Source organism: Mustela nivalis (assembly GCF_964662115.1).
Source record: "Mustela nivalis genome assembly, chromosome: 4".
Classification (NCBI taxonomy): domain Eukaryota; kingdom Metazoa; phylum Chordata; class Mammalia; order Carnivora; family Mustelidae; genus Mustela; species Mustela nivalis.
In genome coordinates, this window is record NC_139023.1 from 69130841 (window position 1) to 69158613 (window position 27773).

General features: G+C 37.5%; 1 protein-coding gene across 14 annotated transcripts in view; it reads left to right on the plus strand.

Moving 5' to 3' along the window:
- The window catches only part of INPP4B (inositol polyphosphate-4-phosphatase type II B), an 837179-nt gene that overhangs the window by 750835 nt on the left and 58571 nt on the right, over nucleotides 1-27773 (plus strand). For all 14 annotated transcript variants that reach the window (XM_082727238.1, XM_082727234.1, XM_082727229.1 and 11 more), the window contains 2 exons: nucleotides 3001-3141; nucleotides 8198-8295. In XM_082727238.1, coding sequence (XP_082583364.1) covers nucleotides 3001-3141; nucleotides 8198-8295 — 239 coding nt within the window. The remainder of the gene's footprint in view (nucleotides 1-3000; nucleotides 3142-8197; nucleotides 8296-27773) is intronic.

Sequence of the window (27773 nt, forward strand, 5' to 3'; positions counted from 1 at the left end):
AGAGAAATTAATAAGATCCAATAAATGGAAAGACAGGCCGTGTTCCTAGATTAGGATACTCAATATTGTTTGGATGGCAGTTCTCCACAAACCGATCTATAGATTCAGTGCAATTGCTGGCTAAATCCCAGTAGTCTTTTGTGCAGAAATTGGCAAACTAAACCTAAAATTTGTATGGAAATGCAAAGGACCCAGAATTCCAAAAACAATGTTATAAAAGGGCAAAAGAAGACTTACACTTTCTGATTTCAAAACTTAATATAAAACCACAATAATGGAGACCCTCCAGTATGGGCATAAGTATACACATATAGGTCAACAGAACAGACTTTAGAGCCCAGATGTAAATTATTACCTTTAGGGTCAATTGATTTTTGACAAAATGTGCCAAAGCAATTCATTGGAGAATAAAGAGACTTTTCAAAAACTGTTGCTGTGATAATTGGTTATCCATACACAGGAAAGTCATTTAGAACCTCAGTTTATACCATGCACAAAAACTAACACACAACGGATAATTGGTCTAAATGTAAGAGCTTAAACTCTGAAATTTCTAGGAGAAAATATGTATTAAGTTGGGTTAGGGAAAGAGTTCTTAGATAGGACCAGAAATTCTAGTTTCATAAAATACACAATTTGATAGGTAGGATTTAATCGAAATTACAAACTATTAAGAAGCAAAAATATCATTATATCACTAAGTAAGCGAAAAAACAAGCCACATAATTGGGAAAATATAGGCAAATCATATATCTGATAAAAGACTTGCATTCAGGGGGAGCGTGGTGTCTCAGTGGGTTAATCCTCTGCCTTCAGCTCAGGTCATGATCCCAGGTCCTGGGATCCAGCCCTGCACCAGGCTGTCTGCTCGGCAGGGAGCCTGCTTCCCTTCCCCTCTCTCTCTGCCTGCCTCTCTGCCTACTTGTGATCTCTGTTTGTCAAGTAAATAAATAAAATCTTAAAAAAAAAAAAAAACAACTATTAAAAAAAGTAGGCAAAGGATTTGAATAGATGTTTTGCCAGATAAGATATATGAATGGCTATGCACACATGGAAACATGGTCAACATCATTAGTCATTAGGAGAATGCAAATTAAAACCACAATTCAATACCACTTCGCTCACAGTGGAAATCATCACAATCAACAAGTCAGACAATAAAAAGTGTTTTGCGAGGATGTGGAAAACCTAGAACCTTCATACATTGCTGGTGGGCACGTAGAGTGGTGCTGCCACTCTGGAATCAGTTTGGCCGTTTCTTAAAAAGTTAAACCTAAAATTACTATGTGACTCTTAGGTACGTACCGAAGAGAAAACGAAACCATATGTCCACAGAGAAACTAATGCTTGAATGTTGATGGCATTATTCATAACAGTCCAAATTGCAAAGTATCCCAGGTAGCCATCAGCTTGTGAATACATCGGCAAAAACGTGGTTAATCTATACAATAGAATGCTATAAGTAGGGATAAAAAGGAATAAACTACTGATACAGCCTACAACACAATAACTTCAGAGACGTCACGCTAAATGAAAAATGCTAGATACAAAAGACTACATATTATATGATTATGTTTATATGAAATAGGTAAAAAAGTAAAATCTGCAGAGATAGAAAATAGATTAGGGGTTTCCCGGGGCTGGCAGTGGGATTGGGGTGTGAAAGCAAACAGGCATGAGAGATTGTTTGTAAAGTGACGGAAGTATTCTGAACCTGGATTATAGTCAGGATTTCACAACTCTATAAATTTGCTAAAACTCTGAATTAGACACTTAAAATGCATGAGTTCATGCCGGTTCTATTTTAATAAAACTGACAAAAAGTTATCATAAAACATTATATAATGTTTCACCTTCAGCGCAACCTTTACACATGGACGGACTCATTAATTATTCTCAGATTCTTGAAAGACTTGAAATAAATAAACATCAGCACTCTGTTAGCTGGGCTTTTTTAAAGGGCACTGAGAGCAATTTTAAAAAGAAAAATAATGTGTCCATTCATCTGAGGGTAGTGCTAATAATAACATCCCTGCTTGCTGGATTCATGGTATTTCCTGGTTCTCTCGTTCCAAGCTCAGGTAAGAAATAAGTCTGAGTCCATCATCTGGAGTAGTTTTGTCTCAGGATGGTTATACTAGACAACTAAAAATATTTCCACAAAGAGACTCACGAATTGTTGAGTGCTTCTTTTTCCAATACATGTATTACAATTTCAGCACTATAAATAGCTCCAAAAACACATGGATTTTCATAAATTCTGAGCAAAACTCTTCAACATCTCAATACTCAGTTCACACTGCATTGAGTGATGTCAAGTTTAAAAATATACAAGCAATTCTTCTTGTTGACCATGTTCTGTGAATCCTAATTTAAATTTTCAGCACTGAACATTAGGGGTAATTTTCAATGGAAATTTCCAGTGGGGGGGAAAGAAACATTCCTGTGATATGCTCATGTTGCAAAAATGATCAGAAACCCCTAAAGGTTACATCTTATGTAATGAAATCATTTCATTTCCATCAAGCCATCACAAACAGGGAGGTTTATCAATAACAGGAACAATCAGGCCATCCTCAAAAATATCTTAAATTATTTGGTTTATTAGCTTCCCTATATTGAAAAATCCATCATTAAATTACTTTTTTTATTCTTGAGATTGACTGGGTTTTAAAAATAATTAAATCAAGAAAATAAATATTGAGTCTCTTAGGCACATAACGCTGGTATACAAACGAACTAAACATTTTTCCTTTCCTAAAGGAACTCAGAGAAATGGAGAATTTTTTTTTAAACTGTAAATAGTTCTTTATGCCAAGTAATTTAATAGTGAAGTGAACAAAATGATTGCCGAATGAATTAATGCCAGAAAATAAGCAGATAGCGGCCCCAAACCTAAATCAGCTCTACATTCCAACTCCTTATTTCTTTCCAATGACTCTAACATAGCAGTGAGTGAAATAAGCAAGGATTCTTCTCTTTGTCCTCCTCTATCCACAGTGAACATTACGTGGTGGAGGTGAAGCTTCCCGCGCGGATGTTTGAGGCACTGCCTTTACAGATTAAAGAGGGACAATTGCTCCATGTGTATCCAGTACTTTTTAATGTTGGAATCAACGAACAACAAACTCTGGCAGAGAGGTAAGCTTCAGGTAGAAAGCTGGGACTTCTGTTGTTTTCGGTTGAGGGTTTTTTGAGCAACTCCCACCCACATGGAACTCATGGGCACATATTGCCTTTGTATCGTAGCAAGTCCTTTGAGATGGCAAAGAGAAATATTCATATTTCAGATTCCTGGCCCACATCAAATTTAAACATGGCAAAGGAATGAGGAAAATATTGAATGCCAATGCCAAATTATTTACATGGATATAAACTTTCTTCATGGTTCCAAACACTGCATGTGTATCCAATTTTAACATGGCTTACATTCATATGTATTTCAACATTGTAGAGACTCAGCCAACTGGGTCAAACTTTTCTGGACCTAAAACACTGTCCATTTTTCCCTTTTGTTTTGTTTACTAAAATAGCTGTTATTGGGGGAGGTTAGCACATCTTTTCGTAATAACTTGCTTAGTCTATAACAACAGATGATTGTACACAGTCCTGTGAGTTACTGTCAAAAACACTTTTTTGTATCTTATTACATGGTTCACACGTAGAGATTATCGGAAGTGTGGTTACGACTTAAAGTTCCTAGAATACATTTTTAAAAGATTCTGGAGAAAGAAGTTGCCATCCTGCTGTGGGGCCTGGCTGGAAAAGTTCTCTGATGGGCAGAACTTTTGGAGAGTTTGATAGTCTTCCATATTTAAAATGCTTCTTGTACATAATTTACTCTCCAAATGTGTCCTTCCCCCATAGGTATCAGTTTAAAAGCACTTAGCATATTCTTTGCCATGACTTGGTAAGTATGTGTTAAACCTGTATCGATGTCTTTTACGAAATTAAAAATGCCACTACTTTTCTAGTCCTCCTGAATTTCAGTGACAGTCAAGGTGCCTGTTTTTATCTATTCTCGCCCAGTGATTTTTCCTTCTGTCCCTCTTATCCAAAGGTATTTCCTGTACAGCATACATTTTCATAGTTCTCACTTGTCAGTTATAAAATTAGGTGGCAGCTTTGTATTTCAAGTTTAATTTCAAATTGTGTAAAAGCATTAATCTCTTATAATATGTGTAAATCAGAATATAATTTTATTCACTGTGTGATATAAGAAGTTTACTTTGATAATTGAGCACTTTTCCACATCAGTCCCTAAAGGAAGATATAGTCCAGTTATCTGTGTATATGTGCCTTACAGCAAGTCCGATGGTTGAGATAAATGATATTTATGAAAATAAGTTATACAATTTGGAGGAAAAAAGAAAACCCAGCACAGAACTTTCAATCAGTTGTCTCTTCTTTGATATACCAGATTAGAGAATGTTTGGGGTTTGACTTAGTAAATTAAGGCCTGTGAGTGTGGTCTTTAGAGAGATGTGAAAATCCCCATTTACAGGATTTTCAAGGAAAAGCTAGCATTGTAGTTACCATTGTATTTTCAAGCCTTCTACATTAGGTTAATTTGCATAATTTATGTCATTGCGGCTATTTTAGTTGTTAGTCACTTTGTTTTAAAAACTCCCCTCTCATGGGCGCCTGGGTGGCTCAGTGGGTTAAGCCGCTGCCTTCGGCTCAGGTCATGATCTCAGGGTCCTGGGATCGAGTCCCGCATCGGGCTCTCTGCTCAGCAGGGAGCCTGCTTCCTCCTCTCTCTCTCTGCCTGCCTCTCTGCCTACTTGTGATCTCTCTCTGTCAAATAAATAAATAAAATCTTTAAAAAAATAAATAAATAAATAAAAATAAAAACTCCCCTCTCATGGGCCACCTGGGTGGCTCTTGGGTGTCTGGCTCTTGATTTGGGCTCAGGTCTTGATTTTCAGGGTCATGACACTGAGCCCTGCATCAGGCTCCATGCTGAGCTTGGAGTCTGCTTAAGATCCTCTCTCTCCCTCTCCTTCTGCCCCTCCCCTATCCCCTCTCTCACTTTCTCTCAATTAAAAAAAAAAAAAAAGAATGAATATATAAATAAATATAAAAAATAAAAGGTCCCTTCCCTTTCTTCTCTCTTAATCTCTCTTGCATATTTTATACATATGTGTCTGTGTGTGTGTACACACACACACATATATATACTTTTTTTTCATATCTGGAAGCTGTAAAGACATTTAAAACTTGAAGCAGAGACAAAAATGGCAAAGTAGAGAAAAACTCAAAGAGAAGCAAGAAGGCTGGCACTCTGACATCAACTAACTACTCATCTGAATAGATCACTTCCTCTCTGTTCTCTGAACCTTATTTCTCTGATTCTTCATTTTGAGCTTTACCAGGCAACATCTATAAATTAGGTATGCTATGTAATCCCGGTGTAATATTTTACTACATATTTACCTATTGCCAAAATGTAGGTTATGTATATTCATTCTTAATTAAGTAAATACTGATTATTCTGGATTATAACCTAACAAAATACCTCAGAATGGGGGGGTTAAACAACAGAAATGTGTATCTCATAGTACCAGAGGCTGAGAATTCCAAGGTCAAGGTTCTAGCCAGTTTGTTTCTGGTGAGAGCTCTCTTTGACTTTTTCTCTGTGTGCTCGCTTGACCCTCTATTTTGTGTACACAGAGAGAGTGAGCTCACTGGTGTCTCTTTTTACAAGGACACACTAATCCTATTGGATTAAGGCCCCACTCTCATGACCTTTAATTACTTCCTTAGAGGCTTTATCTCCAAGCACAGCCACTGGAAGTTGAGGCTTCAAAATGTGATTTTGGGGGGAGGACATAAACATTAAGTCCATAATGATGACATCACTCCAGCAAGAACGATATTTTTAAAATACCATTTGTTTTATAATGTCTGAAAAAGTTAGAAGTGTATTCCAGAGTTCAGAGAAACTCGCCTATAGATTTTCCTGGGTCTATATTCCTATTCCCCAAGTTTAACAGTATAGATATTAAACATTGACCTTGCACCAGGCTCTCCTGTGCCAAGCTGTGGGACACAGGGAACATGCAAATGTAACAAGACAAACGGGCATGATCCCTGTCCTAAAAAATCTTACTATCCCATAAGGAAGCAGATCAACAAGTAATATGTGACAGTTTGACTCATGCAATAAGCAAAGATGTGGAAGGGGCAGGAATAAGGGAGGCAAGAGTGTGATTCACAGATGGGAGAGGAATTCATCAGGGAGGTTTCATGGAGTACCTGAGCCTCTCATAAAGCCTGAAGGATGAAATGATCAAGCAGACAAGGAAGATAAGACATTCTACTGAGAGGGAGAATAGCATGTGGAAAGTCGCAAAGGCATCAGTATGTTGCTGCTTGAGGGAGAAGGGGGTAATTCCATTCCCACAAGGGTTTGGAAGCCTTTGTGGAGAAGTTAGATGTGAAACTAAGGAGGTTAGGCTGTCATTACAGAGAGAGAGAAGAAGCAGTGAAGTTTAGTAAGCTGATGTGAAGAACCGGTATTAGATTCACTTCTCCAACATTTCATTTATTACACGTCTAGCTCCTGCCACATAGTCAATGTTAAGTAAGTATTTGTTGAATGAACAAATGATCTGAATTAATGAATGACCATGGTGTAGAGGATAGACTGGAAGGGAAGGAGACTGAAGGCTTAGTGCTGGAGTTTTGGGGAGGCTCTATACCCAGTCTGGAGTGGATGTAATTAAGCGCCTACTATATAATGACAGTGTTAAAGAAAAAGAAAGTCTGCCAGACATGTGAAAAGATCAATGAACAGTGGATGGAGTGGTGAAAATAGAAGAAATCCAAAAGAGTGCCTAGATTTTAACCTGAGTTAATGGCAGAGTATTGGGGACATGTTTAATTTTAAACAAAAGGAGGAGGTGGTTTCAGTTTGGGCTTATGTTGCATTTGAAGGGGTTGGGATAATTCACACTGAAGCTTTCAACTGATAACTAAAAATGCAGATTTAGATGGAGATACATATTGGAAGCCATTTACATATGATGCTTTTATAGAGGGACAATTTGACCATGAATTTACATCTGGGACGTGCTTAAAAAAACACAAGGTCAGTGATATACAGGTAGAGAGTTTTGTGGTAAAGAGACAGAAGAGCACCACCACTACAGAGGCTGTCTGCTTTCATGGTGTGGACAGAAAATAAATGTTGGGGGGTGCCTGGGTGGCACAGTCAATTAAACATCTGACTCTTGATTTCAGCTCAGGTCATGACCCTCAAGGGCATGAGATCAAATCCTGCACTGGGCTCCATGCTGGATGTGGAGCCTGCTTGAGATTCTTTTTCTCCTTCTCTCTCTGCCCCCTCTGTGTGTGTGTGTCTCTCTCTCCCTTCCCTTTCCCTCTCTCTCTTAAACAAACAAACAAACAATAGAAGAAGAAGTGTTGACAGTTGTAAACCACTCTCCAGAGATTGTAGAGGTCTATATGTGCCTGCAGCAGCCGACAGTGTATACAAGACTGTGTCCAGCCAGGTGTCTGCATTTGGTGTTCTAGACCCCTCCTCAAGCTGTCATGGGTGAGGAGGAAGATTCAAGGGTTGAAAAAGAAGAGGCAGGGTTTTTGGCACTGTAGAAATAACACCCTGCAGAGGTCAGCAAACTAACATTAACTACATATCAACCACGCACAAACACAGGAGCTGGTGTTATAGATTTGGGTTTTCATTTGACTTCATATCAGATGATTACAAAAATAGTTTGGTATGTGAAAGGGGATTGGTGGAATCAGGGCCAGTGGAGACTAGAATGTGTTTAAATAACCATTGTGCAGGGCGCCTGGGTGGCTCAGTGGTTAAGCCGCTGCCTTCGGCTCAGGTCATGGTCTCAGGGTCCTGGGATCGAGTCCCGCATCGGGCTCTCTGCTCAGCAGGGAGCCTGCTTCCCTCTCTCTCTCTCTGCCTGCCTCTCCGACTACTTGTGATTTCTCTCTGTCAAATAAATAAATAAAATCTTAAAAAAAAAAAAAAAAGATTTAAATAACCATTGTGCAATGTAGCTTTAAAAAGACTCCTTTAAAAGAAAAAAAAAAAAAAAACTCCTTAGGAAACTCTTGCCACCTACTTAAAAAGGAGGGGTGAAAAGTGTTAGTTCCAGGAGCTTCTTTATAACCTATAACTGTTTTCTGTTTGTTTATTTTTTTTTCCTATTTTTAGGTTTGGAGATGTCTCTTTGCAGGAAAGTATTAATCAAGAAAATTTTGAACTTCTAAAAGAATATTACACAGCATTTATGGAAAAGATGCCACCTGATTGTAAGTATGCCAGCCTCAGAAAGTGTCAATAATAATTTCTTGATTATAAAGTCTCAGGCCAGACATAGAGGTCAATGGGAGAAAGACACATGGGGTAAGGATGGGAGAGCAACTCTGAGATTATCTGAACCAAGGAGACTGATTGCCGAGGTGGCAGGGCTGACACCTGCCTTCCTGCCTTGATTGTGCTCTCGATGTCCTGCTGCTTATGCTAGGACATTAATTTTAGTGCCGCTGGAAAATACCAAAAATCTAAAAATAAGAAACTTATAATTGGAAATCTCAGTTGAGTCCAATAAAAATTTTATGTAATTCTTAACCATGTAAGAGCCTTTAATAAGTATTTAGCTTTCTGATTTATAATCTGTATCAGATCACACATATACAAGGAGAAAATCAGGTAGAATACAAGTTTATACAGGTAATAAAAAGTAATATGGACAAAGGAATTAATTGATTGAATATATTTATTGTGATATTTATGTGAAACTGTTGAGGCATCCATGACTAAAGAAATGTATCTTTTGGAATTTTTTTTTTTTTTTGTCATTGTTCACTTCTTTTTCCCCACAAAATTAAGCACATAGCATTTGAGCATTTTGAAACCAGAGAATCAGAAATGTGTTTGGGAGTGCCTGGGTGGCTCAGTGGGTTAAGCCTCTGCCTTCTGCTCAGGTCATGATCTTAGGGTCCTGGGATCAAGCCCTGCATCAGGCTCTCTGCTCAGCAGGGGGCCTGCTTCCCCCTCTCTCTCTGCCTGTCTCTCTGCCTACTTGCGATCTCTCTTTCTGTCAAATAAATAAATAAAATCTTAGAAAAAAAAAAAGAAATGTGTTTGGAGTTCATCAATAAGTAGTATAAATATGTTGAAATATTGAGACATCTACAATAATAAGAAACTGAGTTTTAATAAAGGAGGAAATATTTTAATATTTTTAATGAAAGGCTATAATAAAAGCCTACAAGGCAATTTGTTCACTGATCTGTAGTCTCATACTTATTCTGAAATACCTTCAGTGGAAGACCATTTAGGACTTTTCATAAGCCAGTGAATCTTGCATCAGAATATTACAATGGTATATGCAAGTTCAAGTGTGGATAGTTAGAAAAATTCACCTGGCAGTTAGAAACATTCACTTTCAGGGTTTTTTTTGTTTTGTTTTGTTTTTTTAATTTTTTATTTTTTATAAACATATATTTTTATCCCCAGGGGTACAGGTCTGTGAATCACCAGGTTTACACACTTCACAGCACTCACCAAAGCACATACCCTCCCCAATGTCCATAATCCCACCCTCTTCTCCCAAACCCCCTCCCCCCAGCAACCCTCAGTTTGTTTTGTGAGATTAAGAGTCACTTATGGTTTGTCTCCCTCCCAATTCCATCTTGTTTCATTTATTCTTCTCCTACCCACTTAAGCCCCCATGTTGCATCACCACTTCCTCATATCAGGGAGATCATATGATAGTTGTCTTTCTCTGCTTGACTTATTTCGCTAAGCATGATTCGCTCTAGTTCCATCCATGTTGTCGCAAATGGCAAGATTTCATTTCTTTTGATGGCTGCATAGTATTCCATCGTGTATATATACCACATCTTCTTGATCCATTCATCTGTTGATGGACATCTAGGTTCTTTCCATAGTTTGGCTATTGTGGACATTGCTGCTATAAACATTCGGGTGCATGTGCCCCTTTGGATCACTACATTTGTATCTTTAGGGTAAATACCCAATAGTGCAATTGCTGGGTCATAGGGCCAGTTCTATTTTCAACATTCTGAGGAACCTCCATGCTGTTTTCCAGAGTGGCTGCACCAGCTTGCATTCCCACCAACAATGTAGGAGGGTTCCCCTTTCTCCACATCCTCGCCAGCATCTGTCATTTCCTGACTTGTTGATTTTAGCCATTCTGACTGGTGTGAGGTGATATCTCATTGTGGTTTTGATTTGTATTTCCCTGATGCCGAGTGATATGGAGCACTTTTTCATGTGTCTGTTGGCCAAAAAGTCTCCCTGCACTTAATTTCATTTTGGCATAAAAATAATATTTCTTGTGAAATAAAATAATATAAAAACCCAAAGTGTTTTCACAAGAAATATTATTTTTATGCCAAAATGAAATTAAGTGCAGGGAGACTTTTTGGTAGCCAGCATACTTGTGAATTCTAAATTTAATTTCTTGAAAAATTAATAATATAAACATAAAATATAAACATTAATAATATAAACATAAAAATTAATAATATAAATGTAATTATAATAAACAAAATTATTTATAAATAATATAAATAATATAAATAATATAAATATAATATAAATATAAACAATAATATAAACATAATATAAATAATATAAACACATTTGGTATTAGTAACTAATGAAAAAAGGTTTATTTTAACTTGGATGTGGGTAGATAATTTTTTTACAAGTGACCTAAAATTTGGATGGGAGTAATTCTCAGAATTCTTATAAACAACTTGGTTTCTACCAGTCCTTTCAAAGTATGGTCATGGGCCCAGCAGAATCAGCATCACCTGGGAACCTGTTAGCAATGCAGACTCTCAAGTCTCTGCAGATCTATTGAGTTTGCCCTGTAATCTGTGTTTTAATAAACCTTCCACATGATTTCTAATCCATACTGGTTTTTGCAAACCAATGATAGGCCATCGTTCTTCAAATTATATATTATATTTTGGGGTGCCTGGGTGGCTCAGGGAGTTAAAGCCTGTGCCTTCAGCTCCAGTCATGATCCCAGGGTCCTGGGGTCAAGCCCCACATCTGGCTCTCTGCTCAGCAGGGAGCCTGCTTCCTCCTCTCTCTCTCTCTCTGCCAGCCTCTCTGCCTACTTGTGATATCTATCTGTCAAATAAATAAATAAAATCTTTAAAATTTTTTTTTAATTCAAATTATGTATTATATTTAAAAGTAGATTGTTGGCAAAGTCTGTGAAGGACTTCAGTACTATATAAAAAACAATTATTTCACCTTAAAAAGAAATATGTGTAAGTCATTTTTGAAATATATATGTCATTAGTTATTGCCTGAGATATGAAATTTTTAAAAAATCCCTACGTTCAAGTCTTCAAAGGAACAAAAGCTTAAAAAACTTAAAAACATTAAACCTCATATAATATTCTGCTAATTAAATTTAACTAAATGTGTTTATTACTTGTAAATATATTTCATCCTTGAAAACATAGTAGACTTTTGCATCAGACCAATTGTATTTCATTAGTTGGACCGTTGTCTTAACACAGTTTTTCCTGATACTTTATTTCCTATTATGTCAACATATTTTTGAGATAACACTGTTATAGACTTGGCACAGAATTTTTTGACTTTACTTTGGTTGTTTTCCATAACAAACTTCCAAACCTGACCTATGTAATTATACTGACATATGTAGGGTTATACCTCATGCATAAATATTATAACCCAAAGCCTCATTCGAGTTACACTCCATTCAAGAAAGAAACTATAAAGCTTTATTAACAGTGTGAATAGAGGTTTCAACTATTTGTAAAGGAGGAAAAATTACCATGTTGGCTCATCCCCATAATCTGTATAATCTATTGTTTCTTTCGTCAGTGTTAAAAGAATAAATTAATCCTCTAAAAACATGACTTTCACTTAATAATCCGTTTTAGATGTATTCTTCATTAACTTACTAACCCTGTTTTTTTTAATTGTTTATGAATTAAATACTTGAACTCTACATGTTTTTGAAGTAAAAAAATTTCCCTTTCTTCCCCCCAAATTTTTGTTTTACCTTGAGGGATGCCCTTTACTTTTGTGATACTGGGATTGAATGAATAAATCTGTTTCAGCTGATATGAGAAAACATGCATGATAGGAGACTATCCATAAGTACAAGGAAAGAAAGATTAAAGAACCCACAAAAAATGGAGGAATTGTTAGAGATTGGGGGTCATCAAACATTGCTGTAGTTAAATGAGAAGGATTTCAGCCAGGACAAAGTAAACAAGAATTTACAAATGCGATGAAGAAAAAGGGATTCAGGAGAAGTTGTTGTAATTTGGTGGTTATGAGCATTGATGACATTCCATGGAGTTATTTACATAAAAACATGGACTGGAACCACATCGGAGTTATTTAAAAAGACAGCTCGTGTTGTACAAGCAGACAACCAGAGAAAAAGCCACCCTTCCAGGAAAGTTTACAGTGACTGCAAGGAATGAAAAGATAGGCTGAAAATAGTAAAGTCAAAGAAGAGGGTTTTTCTCTTTTGTTTCTCTTTAGCTTCATTTTCCAAGAGAGATGAAAATTTTAAAGACATATAGAAATTGCAGGGCAGTGGCGAGGGGCTAAGAATCTGCTCTGCACCCTACCTGGGGCTTCTACAGGTGGGCACAATGATAGGGCCCCTAGAATTAGTCAGAAAGCCCAGGAGGGGCCCCAAGAGAGAGCAGAGGACTATACCTCCCATATGATACAGAGATAGAACTATACTTAGGAGGAAAGAAGGAGAATTCTGGCTTTTAGGAAAAGAAATCTGCCTTGCCTGCCTGAAGCCCCTGTGACACGTGAAGAAATCCAATACCAGGTCACAGATAATTCTTTTAAGATTGGTGTTCTGAGTACATAAGGTTTGGAAAGAGGCCAGTGTACTTTAGGCCTGCTGGTCTACCACTGTCTGTCAGGTCTTCCTGGTCCTTAGGTAGCGTCAGAGGAAATTGCCTTGAAGAGTTTCTTCACAACCACTATATTCACTTTAAAAATCAGATCCATCATGGTTTTCCCTGAATCCTGTCAAATTCTTTTAACATAATAATTAAAACATCTTTAACTATAATTTGTAAAAGCTGTGCATGAGTGTCAAGCACTCTGATGTTTAGTTTTGCTGAGCTAAGATTTAGTGAACAGGGTGCAATTTATCTAAACCAAAATATTTTTGTGTCCTTTGAGCTTATATTTTCAGTTAACGCTTTCCATTTTTTAGTGTTTTTATTTATCTTACCTCTCATTTAGAAAATAGACCAAGAGAGCAAAGTTGGTTCAGTGAAGGATAAAATTAGAAAGAACATTATAATACTAAAATTCAAAATAATGTGAAATATAAAAGTAGCAGGACTCCATTAGGACAAGAAAACATTCATATGAGAAGATTTCCCAAAAGTAGATGAAAAAGAAAAACTTAACTATGAATACAATGTTGAATATCCAAAATCGGATTTTATTAAGTCAGAAAATGAATCTACTCACCCTTCATAGCTAATTCTTTGTCCTTTAAAATTATTGCCCTATAGCCATTGAAAATTCACCAAGTTTTCAAACATAGGACAGAACTCTCTAATAAATCTATAATTTTTTCTAGAACAAGTATATAGTAATAGTTTCCTGAGTAAAATTATTGGATTTTGTTTCTCTAAGAAATTTAAAAAAGAGAGAAACAAAACAAGCAGAGTTGCCAAGGTATCATTATGTAAATTAAACTTACAAATGGTTACACATCTGACTATTGCTAAGAAACAGACAACTAGCTATAGTATTTTCAACACATACCATGCTCTGGAAGAAATCAGAACTAGGTCTTGGCAAACTTCTTTAGCTGATCACACTGTTGGACTTTCCATATGGTTCAATACCATAGAGTGTGGGAGATTAGTGGCTGGCTCACATGCTAACAGGTACCTTGTGTTACAAATGGATAAAACCACTGAAGAGCAGCATATAAATCAGTCCTTGGAATATTGAGCATATATCAGAGAGAAGAATTGCACCACATTTGCTCTGTTTATTAATGAAAATTAAGGCTAATTAAATGGATATTTCCTTTAGCTAGTAGTGATATTATGAGCTCTGGTTGCAGACCAGAAAATATGTGATGTAATCAATACTGACAGCATCAGTGATATGTGCCACATCGATGGGCAATGCTCCATAAACAAAATAAGGTGCATCTGAATATCAACCCACTTACTGTTTATTTACTTAAAATTGGAGCCCACATGTTTTGACACTTGCAACATGGCTTACTGCTGCACAAGTGTAGACATGCTGTCTTCAGTTTCTCAGAACAAGTGCTGGGTGTTTCTGGACCCTGCTTTTCAGAGCCCTGTATCCTTAAACTGCCACCCATCCTGAGCCTGGCTGGCCAGACATCAGCAGCCTCGGGAAATAACCTGAACTTATAAAATGGACAATGAGGTAAGGCAAGTATCTCAAAAGACATTAACAAACACATGCACACACATGGAGTTGCACACACACACAGACACGTAGACACACTGTTGCACTCACGCACACACCCCACTAAATGGCTTCCAATAATCTGAGTTGGCTTTTCGTTTTTTGGAGTTTTGTTGTTGTTGTTGTTTGTTTATTTGTTTTCATTTGGCAAAGGGACTTTCTGACACAGGTTAAATATTTCCCAGGTTTTAAAGTAAATTTCTGAGGCACCTGGGTGGCTTATCCGATTAAGTGGCTGACTCTTGATTTCACCTCAGGTCATGATCTCAAGGTCCTGGGATTGAGCCCTTCATTGGGCTCCATGCTCAGTGGGGAGGCTCCCTAGGATTCTCTCTCTCTCTCTCTCTTTCTGACCCCCCCCAAATAAATAATTTTAAAAAATAAAGTAAATTTCTAAATTTTTAACTTTTTCCCCACATATAGCAATACTAGATCTCTTCTGAATGATTCACATTTATATATGATATTAATATTATATATATATATATTTATATTTATACACTATTTCTGAACATTAGGACAGCCTCTCAACATTCACAGAACAGTGACACCAGAGGCTACTGTTTCATTCTGTCAACTTAAGCTTCAGCTATGGGTGATAAAAAAAATACTGTAAGACCTATCCCCCATCACCTTTCTCCCTCCTCCCAATATATCTTTTCTCTCTGCTTCCTTTTTACTATCCATAAACTTTAAAGGATAAGATCAGGAAATGCAAGAAGAGATTAACCATCACACCCAGTCAGATAGAGAAGGGTGTCAGAATTAGACATGTTATGCTAGCCTAGGCTATACTTCGGTAAAACAACAACAACAAAAAAAAATACCAAATCCTTAGTAGCCATATCAGTCCTAGCCCTGTCAGGAAAACACATTTGAGGAATTTGCTACAGAGCACTGATGATTGACATTTAAAAAGAAAAGGGGGTGGGAGGAGAAATTAACCAGGGATCAACATAGCCACTCCGAATTTAGCAATAGCAGGAAGCTGCTACCAGCCCAGGTGTTAAAGGGACTTAAGTCAGATGTAGTGTCACCAGGGCACAAAAACTAGAGCCACCCAGCTCTATCTTTGCTTTTGGGTGGAGGCTGTCCAGTAGAACCTGGGACCATGGACAGAGCTGTTGTCCCTGGGAACTGGAGCTGTGCAGAAGCCACGGATGCCCTCTTAGGAAGCCAAGAGATCAGGGGAGAAATGAGCTGGTTTCTGTCTCCCTCCTTCCTTTAATCTCCCTCTTAATCCTCATGGTCCAAACTTAATTATGAATCAGTGGGCAGCAAGCAGCCTGGGGAACAAGGTTGCCTGTGATAAAAAGCCAAAGGGAAAAAAGTACAGATAGATATGAGAACAAATCAGCAGGTGACCAGCACCGTCTGCCCCTCTGCCACTCAGCACCTCTTCTTACCTTTTACCCATGCAAGAATAATTTCAAATAATTTCAATCCGTATTTGGATGTGGGGTTAGCTCTTTGTGTTTTAGCAAGCATTCCAGATGATTCTACTGTACAGTAAGATTTGAAAAGGTTAGACTTGTAAAATGTTATAGATTAGCTATCAAATTGTATGCTTTGTGTTTCATTTATACTCCAGACTTAAGTGTAAAACAAAGTGAAATTCCCAGAATATTGAAATGTTGTATCTTTTATTTAGTGTTTAACAAACATTTATTGACCTAAGTGAAATGTGTAAATAAAGCACCTCAGCTGTAATCATGATTCTGGGCAATGTGAGATTACCTTGATTTATTATGCCAAGCTAAATTAATGTGTCTAAGTTTCTCAAGTACAAGGAATAATCTGAATATTATAGATTTTTGGCATTCTCAACAAACATAAAGGTAAAAGAAGATATAAGATTCATAAGTTAACATGTGAGTGTTTTCCCAACAGGAGCTATAAATTACTGCATAATTAAATTACTACTTATCATTTCTGTTTTACAGACATCCAACTTTGATACCATGTACATGGCCAGATATTCAAATGAGAAATCCAAATACTCATCCAAATATTTCACTTAATTTCATTCAAACATATGTGTATTTGCAAACATTCAGATGGCTGAGGAGATTTTCACATATTACCCATATGTTTGGCATTGCATTGACATTAAAGATGAGTAAAAGGTATTGGCAGTATAGGAGAAATGATTTTATAATGCAGGACCACCTTAAGGGTGGAAATGTTCCAGAAAGAACAGATAACAGTGAAATTAAAAAATGACTAGCTGTCTCCAATTTTTCTCTACCCATCATTTTTTTTCCAGTCAGCCTTTATTCTACATAACTTTACTAACACTGGTTTTGTCAGGGGGTTTATATTGTTAAAGCCAATGTTCAATTCTCTGTCCTCCTCCTGCTTAATCTAGTAATAGGTTTGACATTGTTAGTTTTTCTCTTTCATCACTCACTTCCAGGCCACCACACTTTTCTGTGATTGCCTCTACTCTCTGGCTGCTACTTTTCAACCTCCATTACTGATTTTTCATTATCTTTTTGACCTCCAAATGTTGGAGTGTCCCAGGATTTAGTCTATGGATGTCTACTTTGCCCTTGTTGAATAGTCTCTTTGCTTTAAATACCATCTGTTCATTACTGACCTCCGTACCTACATCACTAGCCCCTTTCTCTTCCTGGGTCTCGTATATCCTGCTCACCACCTCAAACTCTACTCCCCATATGCCCTTAAAAATTTACCTTTCCTACAATCATCACCACCTTAGTTTTTAATCAGTTCTAGCTTTTTATGTTGCATTGACAAAAAAAAAAAAAAAAAGTCATCCTTGACCCTTATCTTTTCCTTACACCCCACTTTTAGTCTATCAGAAAATTTCACTGGTTCTATTTCCCAACAATGTGCCACCAGTTCCCGCCACCTGTCTTGCTACCACTCTATGCAAGTCCTTGTTATTCTCACTTATAGATTATGGCAATAATGTCCTTCGGGTCTCTTTGGTTCCTCTCTCAGCCTCATTGAGTATTTATCACTGCAGCTGAAGTGATCTTTTAAAAAGGAAAGCAGGGGGCACCTGGGTAGCTCAGATGGTTAAGTGTCTGCTTTCAGCTTAGGTCATGATCCTGAGGTCCTGGGATCAAGTCCCGCATTGGGCTCCCTGCCTTAGTCGGGAGGTTGCATCTCTCTCTTCCTCTCTCTCTCTCTTTTGCTCCTGAATAAATAAATAAAATCTTTAAAAAATAAATAAATAAATAGAGAAATAAAACCATGTATATTCTCAAACTCTTCCAATAGGGCTTATTTCTTTGGTAAATGAAAAACCTGAGTTCTTTCAGTGGTCTCAAAGGTTCCCTGTTACCTGGCAACAAATCTGCCCTTTGACTCTCCTCTCCTACCTCTCTCTCCCTCGCTTGCTCCACTCTGCCCCACACTGACCTCTTGCTGTTTCTTAGACATTTTCTCTGCTTCAAATGCTTTCCCCTTATATGGCTCCTTCACTCATCTCTTTTAAGTCTTTCCCCAAATGTCACTTTCTTATTTATTTATTTATTTATTTATTTATTTATTTATTTATTTATTTTTCAAATGTCACTTTCCTAGTGAGGCCTTCCTTGACTGCCATCATTAAAATTGCAGTCTCCCGTGCCCTGGTCCCCTTCTCCATAGCATCTACCACCACCTAGTGTACAGTACGTCGTTTACCGTGTTTGGCTCTGTCTCCTCAGAATGTAAGCTCCATCTCCTTGTCTATATTTTGACTATATCCCAACTACCAAAAACAGTATCTAGCCCAGAGCTTAGCCTCCAAAAATATTTGTTGAATGAATGAATGAATGAAATAGATGAGGTCTATTGAATGTTTTAAAAAATCAGAGACTAATTGGGATCTTGTAAACAATCTAGACTATTCCAAGAAATACTCTTTCTGCTGGTAATTACTGGGCAATAGTAGGATTCTATAGTCAAATAGTTTTGGAATTCACTTTGAAAGTTTTGAAAAGGCTTATAGCCTGGCCAACCAAGTTGTTATGTAAAGGAGCAGAGAGTAAATAATTCAGGCTTTGAGGGTCAAAGGATGTTTGTTAAAGACTTCTACCCCTGGGGCTAATAATGCATTATATGTTTATAAAAAAATTTAAAAAATTATTAAAAAAATAAGGATGTCTGTTAAAATCAATCAACTGGATGCTGCCATTGTAGTACAAATTAACCCATAGACAAGGTGTGAATTAATGAATATGGCTAAATTTTAATAGAATTGTATTTACAAAAACACATAACTGATTGGGTTTAGGCTGCAAGTCATAATTTGCCAGTTCTACAGTGTCTAAAGCTATTTAGTTTTGTTGAAATAGCATTTTATTGACATATATATATATATATATACAAACATACATACACACACACACACACACACATATATATAAATACTCATGAGCATCTTGCCGAATAAATGCTCCTCGGAACATAGTTTAACCAATACAAACTTCGTGAATGGGAGAGCAAAGACTAAGTTGCATGTTTCCTGACCCCCCACTTAAGGGCTTCTGATCTTAATTTAAAATCGCAGATTTAAAAACATTTGAATATTTCCAGCAGCACCTTTATTTTCTCTTTATAATTTCTACATGCTAATATGTATAAACTTATTTTCCACTCATTGCAGAATAAACTCTGATGTACTTTCACCTTCAAGCTTTTAATGCTCTCTGATGTTGATAAAACTTTAAGAGAAATTTTTTTTCCTGATCTGTCTCTAGAAGCACTCCCATGACTTTTTGAAAGGAAAAGTGATGCAAGAAAGTATTCAGTTTTAATTTTTCATGTGCAGGTGAAACCACAGGCATAGACTGCTAGTGTCCAGTAACTTCTACACTAGATGGAAGCAACAAATACAAGCAACACCACAGGTAACAAAGACAGACACACACCATCACATATGTCCATGCAAATGGCCACCTCCCTCAGTATTGACTTCTACATCTTCTGTGTTACTTCAGGATCCTCACAGATTAGATGCATCCCCCCCCCCATTAGCCTTATCCTGCTCTAATTTACATAGGAAAAGTCTAAGATTGATTGGTCTTTTAGTCATCCTTACATTTTTCTGCATTCTTTCCTTCTCACGGGACCTCTTCTATATGTAGACAAAGTAGACTAGGTCTTGCATTACAGATTCTACCACTCGTCAAAGATTGGCTAGACTCCCACTAAGCCAGGCTGATAAGTCTGCATAAAATGGCACAAAATCAAAAGATATGAATTCAACTGAAAGCTCACTTAAGTGAATCACTTGATGTTTTGAATGCCTCCATTTCATTATCGACTAAATGAGAATAACTAATACGTATATGCCATTACTTCAAAGCACACTCTGCCATTATCTCACCAGAGAAAGGAAGTTAATTTTCCCAGTGTCAGTTTCTGGACTGAGAAGATGTCACATTGCACTTACGAATGTGAGAGTGATGGACAAGATCACGACAGTGTGCACTCTGAGTTTCTCAAGAGACTTCTATTTCTCCTGTGTACAAACAAGTCAACTTATTGATCCAGTTAAAATTGATCGTAAAGCTCTTCCTATAGTTTGAAACAACCTGCCTCTTTTGCCCATTCAATACACTCTTTTCTTCTGTCTCATCTGTATCCCTTCAAATAACTATCTATACTAACTTTAATGAATTGTTTTCGCATAATCACTGCTTATCTGATAATCTGTTTAAAAAGCTGGGGCTCTTGGCCGGCTCAGTTGTTAACTGTCTGCCTTCAGCTGAGGTTGTGATCTTAGGATGCTGGGATCAAGCCCCGCATTAGACACCCTGCTTGCAGGAAGCCTGCTTCTCTCTCACCTGCTCCCTGTTTGTGTTCCTGCTCTTGCTCTCTCTCTCTCTCTGACAAATAAATAAATAAAATATTTTTTTAAAAAATATAAATAAATAAAAAGTGTATATTTCTTTGTGGAATACTCTGATAGAGATGAAATCTTGGAAATCATCACCTCTAGGGTGAGTTCATTGGCCCCACAGTGAGAAGTAGGGTAGATACTAAAAATCTGGGTGGCTCCGTGGGTTAAGCCTCTGCCTTCGGCTCAGGTCGTGGTCTCAGGGTCCTGGGATCGAGTGCTGCAGCAGGCTCTCTGCTCAGCAGGCAGTCGGCTTCCCCTCTCTCTCTGCCTGTCTCTCTGCCTCCTTGTGATCTCTTTCTTCCTCTGTCAAATAAATAAATAAAATCTTAAAAAAAAAAATCTTAGGGCTCACCTTCCCTTTTGGAAATACATATCACCTACATTAATACAAGTTTCCTATGACTCCAGTTAAATCCAATAAAGAGCCCAACAATTAAAGGTAAATAAAAATTAGTTCCAACTTTGAATTAAATATCAAAGAGGAGGCAACTAGCAACTTGTGATTTAACTTTTTAAATCCTTTTTTTCCAACTCTCTAATTCACTCTCCTGAGCATGCCACTCTGTCAGACATTCACTACCTACTATTCTCCTTTTCTGAACCACAAGTGCAAGGTCTTTTATTTTATTCTGGTTTATAGTTTCCCCACCTTTATTTCTTCATGTTTCCAATTCAGCAAAACTAAACTGCAGATAAAGCAGAACTCATCTTTGACATCAGGTAAGGGGGTGAAACTCAAGACTCGGGGATAAAATTATCTGTATCAGATGGGTCAGAAAGAGAAGTCTGGCAACATCGTAAGTTAATCTATTTTGTTGCTATCAATAAGTATATTAGAATCCGAGGTTATAAAACTAGAGCTCACTTCAAGTCAAAAAAGGGACTATATGAATAAAATAAAATGTAGAACTTTTATTCTTATTACCTCTTCCCCTTTTATTTTGGAGCCTCCTAAAGCAGCTTTATATCTGTAATCAACTTCCTCTCCTTTACCTCATCTATACCTTTCTTGAAACCACAAGAGTTCTTTATTTTATTCCATAGAGTATGAAATATTCAAGATCTCATTCTTCCTTGCCTCCAGGATCCTAAAGAAGCCATGCCAAGACCTTGGCTATTGGGAAAAACTCCTGTCTTCTTGTCTGTCTCCCTGCTTTGTTTTGGCTGTGATTCCTGCAATGTGATGGTCAGCCCCTCCCATGTGACCAGAAAGTGGAGGGGAGCATGGAAGTGCTGGACTGCTCTTTCTTAGACATGGCCTTGTTATAGATCTGTGTCTCCATGCTGCCATTTGGCCTTGGCATATTTCACTGGCAGCCCTTCTGGTACGTGGTCAGGGAGGTGGGGCATTGGAATTAACCTCAAAAGCTGCTTCCCTTTCTTTCCTGAGCTTCGAGAAATCTGTTCTTGCTTTGGTTTTCAGACTTTCTGTGTGTGATGTGTGTTCTCAACAGGACTTTTCTTGCTCTTCTTCTTGTCAGAGTAAAATACAGGGACTTGGAGGTTACCTTGGGAAAAAGAAAAGGCAGTCACTCACCTGCCTTGAGTGCTAAGGACCGAGGCCACTTGCTTAACACAGGCACGAGCATTCCAAGCAGTACAACTGAGGTCACAAGAAGACCGAGCTGGGGGGCAGGGGGTGCCAGGGTAGCTCAGTCGCTTAGGCTTCTGACTCTTGATTTCCTCTCAGGTTATGATCTTGAGGGTCATGAGATTGAGCCCCATGTTAGGCTCCACACTGAGCTTGGAGTCTGCCCAAGATTCTCTCTAACCCTCCCCTGCTCACATTCTCTCTATCTCCCTTAAAAAAAAAAAAAAATTAAAAAAAAAAAAAAACCTTAGCTGGTAAATCTGTGTCAAGCCCCTTTTCAGACTCAAATTTCCTATTATCTGTGCATAAAACTATCTCAGGTATGTGAGAATAGTAAGTTTTTGAGAGTCATCTCCCTACAAACCATGCCCCAACCCTTTGATATGACTTGAAATTGTTTGAGATTTGGATATCAATCATGACTGTTCTCTTAAAGAAAATGAAAATAGGAAAAAAATATTAATATATTATAATTCTACTCTCTTCCCTGCACATCAGGTCCCATGGCCTTCAGTGTAAATTAGTGAGTATGGAAATTCCTAAGGATTTTTAGCACATTGGTTTTAATATATTTTAACAATTACGTTTAAAGTTTGTCTTTTCATTTGCTATGGGTGATGCAACCTTGAAATTCATTTAAAAGGAAACAATAAAAGTGTATAGGTCAAAAATATTATTCAGCTCTGTTCAGGTGGGGAGTTTGATATTTGATTTCTTATATTGCCTTTTCATAAATTGTTAAGTTGGAAATACAATTTAAATAAAGCCAGTTTCACTGGGGATTTTTTTCTATATTTTTCAAGATTTTACAGCATTTGAAAGTACATAATTTCCAATTTTAAGACATCTCAATGGCTTTCACTTAATTGCATTTGTTTGCTAGTACATTTAACTATAATTATTTCAGAATTAATTATAGAGAAGATTTGATATCACAGAATATAGTACTAACCAAGATGGACTGTGAAAGTATTCTTTATATGTTCATTTTTTCATACTTAGAGGTACAGGCCTTTCTAACTTGTTTCTCTTTTTTCTTTGTAGTTGTTCTGGTTATTACTAAGTAACAAATTATGCCAGATTTACTGATGTGAAATCAGAATCATCTTATTTGTGCTCACAGATTCTGTGGGTTAGGTATTCAGGCAGAGCATGTAGGGATGGTTTATATCCACTCTGTGATATCTGGGACCTCGCCTGGAATGAAGATTGGTGGGGAGGGGTTACTTAAATGACTAGGAACTGGAGCCCTCTGCAAGCTTCTACACACATTCTGGCACCTGGGCCACGCTGACTCAGGGCTGGACTTGGCTGAAACCATTGAGTGGAGTACCTGAACATGTGGTTGGACTTCTCCCAGCTTAGTGCCTAGATTCATATAGGTAATATCTCAAAAAAGGGAAGACAGACAGCCAAGTTCCAAGAGAAACAGACAAGAGCTGCATAGTCATTTATGACCTGACCTCGAAAGTGATGTAACATCACTTCTGCCATATTCTGTTAGTCAAGACAGTCACAAGTCCACCCACATTCCAGGGGAAAGTAAATAGACTCCATCTCTCAGTAGAGGGAGTGTCAAAGAATGTGGAGCCACATCTTAAAACTATCACTGTAGAAGTGATCGGTGTGCTGCTTTCCAGAGACATTCTTACTTGCCTTTTTCTCACCTCCAGAGCAACAATACACATTTGTATATGGCTAGCAAATGTTAAAAATGTCTAGATAGGGGCACCTGTGTGGTTCAGCCGGTTAAGCATCTGCCTTCACTCAGGTCAATTATCCCAAGGTCCTGGGATCAAGCCCCAGGCTCCCCACTCAGGGGGGAGTCTGCTCCTCCCCTCTGCTCATGCTTGCTCTATCTCTTTCTCTGTGTCTCATATAAACAAATAAATCTTTTTTAAAAAAATGCCTGTATAACCATATGTTTTACCTTAGCATGTTTTTTATTGCAAACTACAGAAACCCTGACTCAAACTGGCTTGAACAAGAAAATTTATTTACAAAACTGAAAATTCCAATGATAAGGCAGGCAACCTTCAAGGGAAGGTTGTTTGAATGGCTTCACAGTATCGAAAAGACACTTTCCAAGCCTACTTCATCACTCAGCCACTCTTGGTGTTGACTTTATCCTACCTCAGGTCATCTCATGACTAAAGGATGGCAGGCATGGGCAATTACCCACATGCTCAACCAGAGATAAAGAAGATTTTTCTTCACTCTTCAACATTTGAGTCTCGAGTTTCACTCAGCTGGTCAGGACAGATCACCTGCATACCCCTGAAATAATTGTTGAGGTCACAGTCAAGTTCTGATTGGCTTAGTTTTAAGTCCCCATCCCTGAACTTAGTCCGGACTCCGAAGGGGTTGGGATTGTATCAGTTGACTTCAGAGTGAAGGTATGTACTGACCCCATGTAAGTTCTGTGCCTGCTATGAAGTGTGAAATGGGCAGAACAGGTGCTGGGAATTCAGCTTTAATTTCAGTTTCATCTTGGAACACTCTCTGGCAACATAAAGTCACATGATCATGAGGTGATGAAGCTATTGCCTTGGCCTCATTAACGTCACAGATCAATCAGCTAAGTTTACGGTCCTATTCCTATTCACTGGTCAGCAACCCATCCTTTGATTAAGGTCAATGTCATATTAAAGAGACCTCATCCAACAGAACAAGGAGAAAATTGGTATAAAAAAAAAAGTGACTGAATTTGGCTATTCTGTGCCATTGGGGAGTGGTAGGAAACCATATACAGGGTTTGTGAAGGTTTGTGATTCTGATCTTTGTTTGCACCTATACACACCTTACTTTGGATAAATTCTGACTTTTGCCTGAGAAAGTAGACTTGCTATCTGAGACTGTGAATGCTTTCCTAAGAACTACTAATGTCTTCCTCTGTTTTTCATAGTTGACACAGAATACAACAATGTAGGCATTTCTGCCAAGACTTTTATTAATTGTTTTTCACTTCAAGCCGATGAAGCATGGCAGGGTTATTGTCCTCATTTTTCAGATGAGAAAATAGGGACAGAGGGTTAAGCAACTCACCTAAGACCACATGTCGGAGCAGGGGCAGAGTTGGCATTGGAAATCGCTTTCTGGAAATCTTGGCTCCGTGCTTCCTTTAAAAAAAAAAAAAATGAAAGTTTCAAACAAAAAAAGAACATCATAAAATAATAAACACTAGGGAACCCATCACTCAGCCTCAGAAATTTTGTAAGAAAAAATGCAGATAGAATGAAAAACCCTTTTGTACCCCTGCCAGTTCCTTTCTCTGAGAAAATCAATATCCTGAATTTGGTGTTTTACATTATCATACATGTTTTTACCCCACATGTATTACCCATAAAATATATGGTATTTTTGCTTATTTAACTTTATATTATTACTGTTACTTTGCATGAGTCCTATAATTTGTATTGTTTTGCTCAACATAGTTTTTACTCTATACTCATTCCAATATATACATGCATAATATAGCATGCTTATTGATTTTCTCCACTATATAATATTATATTTTATGATTATATATCAGTGTATCCATTCTCTTTATGAACATTTAGATGGGTTTTTTTCTGCTGTTTAATATTATAAACAATAGTGCAATGAACATTGTTGTACACTTCATCTGCTTACTTTCTTGAGCCCCATTTGAAAAGAATGCTCTTACTGAGATAGGTATGGAGATTCAATTACCCTGTCTGAATTCTGTGCTAGAGTAATGCAGGAGAGAGTAGACAAAGCAAGACTTATTGGCTAATTTACATTTGAAGAGATTCATTCTAAGTTTAAAAACCAATCCATATTCCCCATTTACTAGGATTTTCAGTTGGTTTATCAGAATCTATCATTATATCTTGAAATCTCCCTTACTAATCCAAAAACTAGTCATTACTAATGATACTTCCTTCTAGAACCAGCCCTGAATTTCTGTGACCTCTGGAATTTTTTGTCAGATTGAAAAAAAAAAAAAAAAAAAACCTGGCAGCAACCAAAGAATTGAATTGCTAGAGATGTGCTCTGAATAAAGCAAGTTTTATCATTACAGAAATAGAAATAGTGGCCTGAAAATTTTAAGAACATCAAAATATCTTCCTTCTAAAAAGCATGCCATGGGAAGAAGGGGTGCCTGTCTATCCTAAAGTGCTATCTTTATGGAGTAGAAATATGCAAAGGATGACCATTTATTTGACTTCTGTTTCAGATCCTTATAGTCTGTTTTAAATGACTGATCTAAAAAAATCCTCATGTCAACAATGAAACTAAATTATTTTAAGAAATCATTGTACTTTATTCTGGAGTCTCAGAATTCTGAAGAAGCCGGTTCATTGTGTTATTACTGGAACTGCCTTTAAGCACCACCAGCTAATTGTGAAGGTGCTAGCACATATTGGGGGAAAATTGCTGGTGTAGGAATATGGAGCCTGGATTTTTTTTAGTTCCTCTGCTATGAACCCTGGGAAAGTCACCAAAGCATCTTAGACATGGGGTTGCCCTGAGTTAGTAATTTGCAAATTTTTTATGGTGACTCCAGGTTGTTACGTCAATTTTGAGGGTTAGGACAATAATAATAAAAATGACGGTCACCATCACATGGAATAGAATGGAATATTTCAGGGAACAGTGTCTGCAATTAGGATAAATATCATTTCATAAAATTCTTGTTACAGAAGGGCATGTATGTCCGTGCGTGTGCACATAATGCTGCAGGTGAAATTCTTATTCCCTATTCCTTTCAAAGACATCTGAAAGCCACTTATACCAGGTGACTTCAGAAAGGACCTCAGGGGAGCCCCTGAGATGGCTCAGTCAGTTAAGTGTCTGCCTTTAGGTCATGATCCCGGGGCCCTGGGATCAAGCTCCACGTCGGGCTCCAGGCGCCGCAGAGAGCCTGCTTCTCGCTCTGCCTGTGCTCCTTCCCCTCATCTCTCTCTCTTTCTTGTTCTCTCTGTCAAATAAACAAATGAAATCTTAAAAAAGAAAGAAAGAAAGAAAGGACCTCAGGACCTCTAAGATATAGTTATATCCCTATTTAAAATTCCTAGTTGCTCCTATTTTTTTTAGGATGAAGCCCAGATTTCCCAGCATAGCAGAGAAGACCCTTCATAATTCCTGCCTCTAGGACCAGGCCTTGCAAGGACATAGTGAACCATGAGCTCCCAGCTTTGACAGTACTGCTTCATTTCACCATGCATGTGCTGACATTTTTCCTTGGGCCTCAAATGCTTTCTGTAGCCATGAAGCATTATCTTTGCTAGAAACCCTTCCCTACCCAACTATTCTTTATAAGATGACATACTCCTTCCCTTGGGTCTCTATTATTATTTTTACTGATTTAATGCCATAGCCGATAGTACACTTTACTTTAGTTAATAATGGTTTAAAAATCTGTCTTCCCCTACTGAACTGTGAAGACTTTGAGGTCAGCTTTTTGTATCCTAAGAATTTGAGTTCTTTCCTTTTCTTATGCATATACTGTGCTCTCCCTTTTTCTCAAAATAACTTTATTCTTTAAAACAGCACACATTTACTTTAAATTGTCTCAAATGACACAAAAAGGCAGTTGAAAAATCATTCTAAATCCTATAGCCTAATAATGACCGATTTCTCTCTTTGCCTACATGCCTATAGAGAGACGTAAGCACACACACATACACACACATAATTTTATACAAATAAATTCATTCATTCATTTGTATTCATTGATACAATGAATAAATTCATTTCATTGATATTGACATATTTCCTTTCAACAATGTCAAGGACACTTCCCCTGTTAATGGTATACCCGTACATAATTTTAAATGGCTGCTTAAATT